The 8,310-nt window shown below is 45.8% G+C and overlaps 2 protein-coding genes across 2 annotated transcripts in view; both read left to right on the top strand.

Moving 5' to 3' along the window:
- Positions 1 to 5,307, top strand: part of XPNPEP3 (X-prolyl aminopeptidase 3) — a 55,353-nt gene extending 50,046 nt beyond the window's left edge. Inside the window, exon 9 of the mRNA XM_012814122.2 lies at positions 5,105 to 5,307. Coding sequence (XP_012669576.1) covers positions 5,105 to 5,307 — 203 coding nt within the window. The remainder of the gene's footprint in view (positions 1 to 5,104) is intronic.
- Positions 5,308 to 5,469: 162 nt separating this feature from the next.
- The window catches only part of RBX1 (ring-box 1), an 18,128-nt gene continuing 15,287 nt past the window's right edge, over positions 5,470 to 8,310 (top strand). The window contains exons 1-2 of the mRNA XM_003783169.2: positions 5,470 to 5,593; positions 7,839 to 7,917. Coding sequence (XP_003783217.1) covers positions 5,516 to 5,593; positions 7,839 to 7,917 — 157 coding nt within the window. The 5' untranslated portion in view covers positions 5,470 to 5,515. The remainder of the gene's footprint in view (positions 5,594 to 7,838; positions 7,918 to 8,310) is intronic.

Below are 8,310 nucleotides of genomic sequence, written 5' to 3'. Positions count from 1 at the left end.
AAAAAAAAAAAAAAAAATACATATATATATATATATATATATATATGGAATCCGTTGAGTACATGTAAACATTCTATAATCCTGTCTTTCTGTGTTAGCACTGGAAGGGCAATGGTAAAGCGGCATATTTCTCTAAACACAGCATGGGATGCAGTTATACAACTCTGTTTGCAAGGTGAGCAGGGCTAGATTAGTGCAGATGGTTAATTCAGGAGCTTCTATGATACATAGAAGTTTTTATCTTTATTATTATATTTTTTTTGTAGAGTTTCACACTGAGCATTGTGATATAATTGGGAAAATGTGATATGATTGTGAAATATCTACACATTGTGGCGGCACCTGTAGTCCCAGCTACTTGGGAGGCTGAGGCAAGAGAATCACTTAAGCCCCAGAGTTTGAGATTGCTGTGAGCTATGACACAGTAGCACTCTACTGAGAGCAACATAGTGAGACTCTGCCTCAAAAAAAAAAAAAAAGAAAAAAAATTATTCAAATTTTCCCACTGGAATTTCCTCCCTGACCTGAAGATAGGTTTGGATCATTAACAATCCTATCTAAATGAAGAAAGCATATCTAGATAGCCAATGTCACATACTTTTATTTCAGGAATTACTATTTTTTTCCCATATTCAGGAAGCTGGAGCTGTGTTTTTTATTTTAAACACAACAGTAGAAATACTGAAGTAAGAGCTCTCCTCTTCTCATAATCATAGTATCCAAGCTAGGAAAGTACTTCTAATGGTAACTTAAAGTATTCTATATGCATCTTTTTAGAGACAGAGTCTCACTTTATCACCCTCGGTAGAATGCTGTGGCATCACAGTTCACAGCAACCTCCAGCACTTGGGCTTAGGCAATTCTCTTGCCTCAGCCTCCCAATTAACTGGGACTATAGGTGCCTGCCAAACCCCTGGCTATTTTTTTGTTGCAGTTTGGCTAGGACCAGGTTTGAACCTGCCACCCTCAGTATATGGGGCCAGTGCCCTACCAGCTTAGCAACAGGCGCCACTCTCTATGCATCTTTCGAAACTTTGTGGTTTTTTTTCTCTCATTTTTGTAAGGTAAGATAGGAGAAACCCTCAACCATAGAAGTTATATCTTAATTGAGATAAAACCAGTTAAATCTCCAGGTAAAAATATACTAACTCTCTAAAATAGAAAAATTCAGCTTTGTTATATTTTCCACAATATCTATGCCTTACCCCTCCCTCCCTTTTGGTAATACTATGAAGACTGCATACATGAAGGGTGAGTGCTGCCTCTCCCTCTGCTGTGCCCATGTCAGAGGTTACAAGTAAAGCAGAGTGAGCCATTGCACCAGTCCAGCTGTGACCTGAGCATCCTTTGTAGCCATGTTGCTGCCCCCAAACAGAATTTGAGTTAGAAACTATGCCCCATTCCCCAACTGGTATATGTGATAGATAATAATGTAACCTGTTTGTGTATGCATTACAAAATACATAAAATCGCCGGGCGCGGTGGCTCACGCCTGTAATCCCAGCACTATGGGAGGCTGAGGAGGGAGGATTGCTGGAGCTCAGGAGTTCGAGACTCGTCTGAGCGAAAGTGAGACCCTGACTCATTAAAAAAATGGAAAAACCCAGCTGGGCGCCGTGGTGAGCGCCTGTAATCCCAGCAGCTTCCGAGGCTGAGGCAGCAGGATGCCCTCAGCCGGAGTCTGAGGTTGCAGTGAGCTCCGACGCCACTGCCCTCTGCTCAGGGCACAGGGTGGAACTCTGTCTTGACAAAAAAAAAGATACATAAAATCCACAGATGGTGGCAGTATAAAGAACCCTGCTTAAGAAGAGGTTTTTAGGGTATGGCTCGCTTTTTAAAATGTTAATTTTCCTGAAGCAAGACCGAAGCTCATAACTTAAGCTAGTAGGATAATGGTTAAGCCTGTGCATCTTATAAGCCAAGGTGTTTTTAATGCTCCTAGAGTAAGGAGAAAATGGATGCACTGATAAACCCTAACTGCAGAGCAGAATTCCTTTGTTACAAACCACGTGGGTTCTCCTGGTTGTCTCTGCCTATGTGTCACTGCATTAGAGCATCAGTATTGTTCAGATCAGAGGTCCCCACTGGAATCATCTTGGGATATGCTCCATGAGGGCCTGAGGAAACTAGTGTTTGGTAGCATTTCTTAATGCTTAATGACTTTTGTGCAATCGTATAAGTTCAATTTGGACAAAATGCTGTTACTTTTTAAGGTATTACTATTCACTGAAAATAGATACATTATTCCCCAACAAGGGAAAAGCCTTTGTTACTGGCATTTTAAAATAAACTATAAACCAATACAGATGTATATGGTGTGTGTTATTTTCGGATCTAGAGTTTACAGGTTTGAACATGAGAACATTTTCTTGTATAAAATATTTTACAAAGGGTTCATTAACTACTGTCACAAAACCATGACAGCAAACTTGAGACGATTTTGTGTGTTGTAAACTGGGAAAACCTGAAGGAAGGTTAAATGGACCCATATGTCACCAGATAGCCCCTGTAACTGGAGGCTATAGCATGAGCATTTTATGAAGGATGGACTTTTGTGGGGAAGTAGGACTAATTTGTAAAATTGTGAATATTTGAACTTTGTCAGTGAGCCATAAAAGGAATTGTAAGTTAGCCTTCTCTTCCTATTAGGAACCATCTTTAAAACCTGAGGCATAGGCTCGGTGCCTGTAGCTCAAGTGGCTAAGACGCCAGCCACATACACCAGAGCTGGGGGGTTCGAATCCAGACCAGGCCTGCCAAACAACAATGACAAATACAACCACAAAATAGCTGGGCGCTGTGGTGGGTCCCTGTAGTTCCAGCTACTCGGGAGGCCTAGGCAAGAGAATTGCTTAAACCCAAGAGTTAGAGGTTGCTGTGAGCTGTGATGCCATCGCACTCTACCCATGGTAACAGCTTGAGACTCCGTCTCAGAAAAGAAAAAAATAGGGAGTAGAATGTTCTCTTCTGACAACAAAAAAGCGTGGTTCAGGCAACTCACATCCTTGAGGTTAGTAGAGTCCGATGAAAAGAGATCTGGAGACAGATGGAGATGGTGGCACAACTATACAAATGTACTTAAATGACACTGAACTATGCACTGGAAATTGGCTACGATTTGGAAATGTTATGTATATTTTACTACAGTAAAAATTTTAAAAGAAAACCATATTAGCATGTGGACAAGAGGAAGAAGAGGACTGAAGGCAGATTGAGCTAGGCGCGGTGGCTCATGCCTATAGTCCTAGCACTCTGGGAGGCCAAGGCAGGTGGATTACCTGAACTCCCAGGTGGAAGACCAACTTGAACCAGAGCAAGATCTCCATGTCTAAAAATAGCCAGCTATTGTTGGGGTTGTTCCAGCTTCTCCGGAGGCTGAGGCAAGAGAATAGCTTGAGCCCAAGAGTTTGAAGTTTCTCTGAGCTGTGACACCACAAGACTCCACTGAGGGCAACAAAGTAAGTATTTTTTGGTTGTAGCCATCATTGTTGTTTAGCAGGCCTGGGCTGGATTCAAACCCACCACCTTAGGTGTATGTGGCTGGTGCCTTAGCCACTTGAGCCACAGGCAGCAAGCCATGAATTATCTTTTCAACCTAGGCTTTTCATCCTAAATGTCACTCCTCCCAGGGGCCTTACCTAATCCCCCAGTTGAAGGCTGTCTCCTCATCCCCTCAATCTCATTACCTTCTTTTGTTTCTCCATAACAAGTGTTCATGACTGGGGATTCCTGATGTATTTATTTGATAACTTGTGTTTATTTACCTATTAGGAGTTTGTTTGTCTCCTTCATCATTATGTCTCTCTCTCTTAAAATAGGATCTGGTACATACTCAATACATTTGTTGAATGACGGATATATGTCCTCAATAATTTAATTTGCTATGGGTTTCTAGAATTCCTCTAGGAGCTTGTAAGCACACAATAAATTAACGACATTAAAACTCAGGCTCAGCACCTGTAGCTCAAGTGGCTAAGGCACCAGCCATAAACACCAGACCTGGCGGGTTCGAATCCAGCCTGGGCCTGCCAAACAACAAGGACAACTACAACCCAAAAATAGCCAGGCGTTGTGGTGAGCGCTTGTGGTCCCAGCTACTTGGGAGGCTGGCAAACGGATCCCTTCAGCCTAGGCATTGGACGTTGCTGTGAGCTGTGATGCTACCGCATTCTACCTAGGGCGACAGCTTGAGGCTCTGTCTCAAAAAAAAAAAAAAAAAAAAACAACTCAGGGTAAGAAAGACTTTGCAGAGTGCCTATAATCCTTAACTATCTCACAATTTTTCTCTTTACAAATGTGGTTAAAGCCGGGGTGCTGTTTTCACGAATTTGTTTTTCCTTTTCATGACTAACAAGGAAACAAATCGCAATTTTGGTTTTGCAATGGAGACAACATTCTCTCCATTATTCTCCAGTTATCTTTTAAAAGAAAATTTGAGATTTCAAATAAACCTAGAAAAGAACTAAGAGTGATCTAGAGGAGTCATGCCTCTGCAAGGTTAGAGATGTACAAGGCAGGCCTAGTCTAGCTAGAAATAGGAAAGTGACATCAAGTGCCGGTGCTTTGAAAGCAGTGAGAATGTCAGAATGCCTCACAACTAATTCAAGAAACACGCGACTGCAGATGGGTCAGTTTGACTATAGCGTGAAGAGTAGAAAGAGGGCAGAAATTAAGAAGGACCCTATACAGATTACCAGTCATGGAGTGGATAATGAGCACTCAAACATGTTAAATTAAAATCTTGTACCTTAACCAAAGGCCATTCTAGGACGCACTGGTATTACTGGGGGCGGGAGACGGCATTGCCCAAGCTCCTAAGCCTGTTTGTTCCATCTATTTCCCGTGGGCAGGTGAAGGGAATGCCTGCTCAGTTTTGTCTTAAGGAGGACATTCGGGGGGTTTCATCTCTCCCCGGAGCATTTTCTGAGCTGAAGTCAGGAAAGCGGACGGCGCTTGGGTCCCTAGCCTCAGGCCTTCCTGGGTGACTGCACCTCGGGCCCGGCTCGGAAGCAGCTCAGGTTGTGCGAAAGGCCAGTCTGAGGTCTCGGGTTTCGGCAGCAGGAAGCCGGGCGCCCACCCTCGCCCCTTCCACCCCCGGCACCAGAAGCGGCGGCCAGATCCTGCCGGCCGGACAGCGGGGACAGGAACCCGCGGCAAGCCGGGGCTGGGGCCGAGGCGGAGGAAGCGGCCGCCGCCCCAATTGAGGGAGTGCAGCCGGGGGCTTTCCAGGGGAGGAAGGAGAGCGACCCCTTTGGAATGTTTCCACCCTGCTCACTCACGTCGCTCCGGCCCCGCCCCAGCCACTAGGGCCACTGCCTCCTCCCCTGCTGACTCGCGCGAGGACCGGCGGGCGGAACCTGCGCCAGCGCCTTTAAGAGGCGTGGTCACGTGCTCCGCCCTGCCCCAGCGCGCCTGAGGGTGGGGGTGCGGAAGGAGGCGCCAGGCTGTGGGGGGTAGGGAGGCGTGCGCTGCTGCGCAGGCTCAGTGGCCAGACGACGGACCGTGTGTTTCCAAAATGGCGGCAGCGATGGATGTGGATACCCCGAGCGGCACCAACAGCGGCGCGGGCAAGAAGCGCTTTGAAGTAAAAAAGGTTGGGTCTCGCCAGCGTCTTCCTCAGGGAAGCTAGAGAGGAGCAGGCCTGGCTGGCAGGCCCGAGTCTGACCAAGGCGCATAGGAAGGGGCTTCATTTCAAGGCGTTCTTGGGACCGGGTACCACGAAAGGAAGCTGGGGGGGCAGGTCTTAGCGTTGATGGGCGTGACGGCGGCCCTCTCTCGAGGGTAGTGATAGTGTCGCTGTAATGCTGAGGAGCCAATCACAGAGGTGCTTATTGAGATACGCGGGATGCAACTAGCGCTTGAGATGTCACTGGAATGGTTGGAGGGTGGGGGGAGGACAGGGTGGGGTGACTGGAATGGGGAGTCGGATGGACTGCGGTGGTGGAGGATGGGGCAATACGGCAAAAGCCGGGAACCTGAGGTCCTACCGCATTGGAGGCCTCTAAGGAGCCGGGCTGCTAATCTTGCCCCGCCCCCTTCTGAAGCTTGGGGTCCTCTGACTCTGAAGGACCCTGGTCCTTGCTGAATCAAGGCCTCCATTAGTCCCTTCTCTGGCTGCCCCTCACTCTGCCGACTTCTGGAGTCTCGAATGTAATGCTTGGCTTTTCCGAGACGTCTAGTGGCTTGTCACACAGCCACCCCAGTCCTGTGGTCTCTGTCACATCCAGAATCTTCTCCTTCCAAGAAAATCCAGAGCATGGTGGAATTTATGAAAAAGAAAATGAGAGCCCAAATCTTGTGACATTTAGAGAGGGTTGAGTACTAGCTGCAAATGACTTGGTTAAGAATGAGAAAGCAGTTACATGAAGGCTATGTTAACCAGTTTAAAAAAAAAAAAAAGAATGAGAAAGCAAAAACATGTCTTTTTGCTTGAAATGCCTTTTAGTTCTTTGCCAACAGTTTGGAAGGGAAGTCAGTTCCCAACTAAAATGGAATCTTCAAAATGAAGATTCTGAAATAGGGAGGCTGTTATTCCTGGAACATGTAGCTGAACACTGACAATATTCCCCCTCCCAGTGTCTTTTGGCGGCTCATTGTGGCCACTGCTGCTCAATTACAGCCAGCAGCCATGTTGAAGAATAATAGAAGTAGGGTTTTTGCAAGTTGAATCTGTGGTGTGAAAAGTGCTGAAGAAGTTACTAAGCATTGAGAATTAGGTTTGAAAGGGATGAAGGTATGGAGAGTGGCACCAAATTAGTGAATTAAAGGAGAGATAGGATTATTTATAATTGCAGAAGCCAGAGAGTTTAATTACTTGAACACCACTTTTCAAAGACTCTAATGGGAATTATCTTAACTGAATATAGGAGTAAGTGCATATAAGAGTTGAGAACATTAGTTTATTTGATGATGAGAACTAAAATTCTCGTGAATTCTAGAATTTGTTGTGAAGTAATGTTAGATTCAAGTGATGACCTTGTTCTGTGTACTGACAGTGGGTAGTTATCCAGCTTACCAGCGATTACCCATTCTGTGATCCAATCATCATCTTAATTCGTTCTCTTCCTTAGCTTTCACCTCCCTGCCTTCCCCCCCCCCCCAGTGGTAAGATAGGATTTTAGACAGAAAGGAATACAGACGCAGTAAAAAAGCACCAGAGCTTCTGGCAAAGTCTCTCTTGGATCCTTTGTCTAGGGCACCTCCCCGCTCTTGCTTCCAAAACTGACTCGAAAAGCAAATAGTTATTTATGCAGATTTTGAGCTCTTCAGCAACTGCCAGGGAAACCTGCACAGTTATTCAAGTTTGTGCTTATTAAACCTAAAACAGGCACTTAAAAGTTATTCCTAATTTGCATACATGGATATGGCTAAAGTATTTTAAGCTGTAGGAAAAAAAATAAAACTGAAAGATGGCTCATTAATTTCTGTGTTCATATACTCGCCCTTTGGGAGAATGGGAGAGCATACATGTAGCCTAGGCATCCTCAAACTATGGCTCGTGGGCCACATGTAGCCCACCTAGGACATTTATCTGGCTCACCAGGTGGCTGCTGCCTGCCCTGCTTAGCAGCTGACTTGTCCCGGGCCTGCAGTCTGGCCCTCCAATGGTCTGCGGGACACTAAACTAGCCCCCTGTTTAAAAAGTTTGAGGACTCCTGATGTAGCCTATTATTGTCCTCCAATATAATAATTAAGAGTAATGTAATATCTCAGAACTTTTGTTTGGTGGTCCCCATGGCCAAAGAGATGATAACTGCAGCTGCAGGAGGAAAACCTAAGGAGAGCGTGTATGTTATATTACATGGAGAATGCATTGTTTCCCCTTTTTGTCTTTGCAGTGGAATGCAGTAGCCCTCTGGGCCTGGGATATTGTGGTTGATAACTGTGCCATCTGCAGGAACCACATTATGGATCTTTGTAAGTAATTGGAGGAGGAATGGGGGGAGGTTGAGAAGGTTACAGAGATTGTCCTATCCTGATGTGACCAATTTTCTTCTCCACAAGGAAATGTAAAGCCTAGTCAAAGCACTCAGTCCTCTGCATCTAGTCTTTTGGTGTGTTTGAAATAGAGCAGTTTTGGCTCGGCGCCTATGGCTCAAGTGGCTAAGGTACCAGCCACATACACCTAAGGTGGCGGGTTCAAATCCAGCCTGGGCCTGCCAAACAACAATGACGGCTGCAACCAAAAAAATAGCCAGGCATTGTGGCGGGGGCCTGTGGTCCCAGTGACTTGGGAGGCAGAGGCAGAAGACTCTTTTCATGACTAACAAGGAGCCCAGGAGTTGGAGGTTGCTGTGAGCTGTAATGCCA

Source organism: Otolemur garnettii, unplaced genomic scaffold (assembly GCF_000181295.1).
Source record: "Otolemur garnettii isolate 467f Iridium unplaced genomic scaffold, OtoGar3 scaffold00007, whole genome shotgun sequence".
Taxonomy (NCBI): domain Eukaryota; kingdom Metazoa; phylum Chordata; class Mammalia; order Primates; family Galagidae; genus Otolemur; species Otolemur garnettii.
The sequence above is the reverse complement of the archived record's forward strand: the minus strand, read 5'-3'. Positions and strand labels throughout refer to the sequence as shown.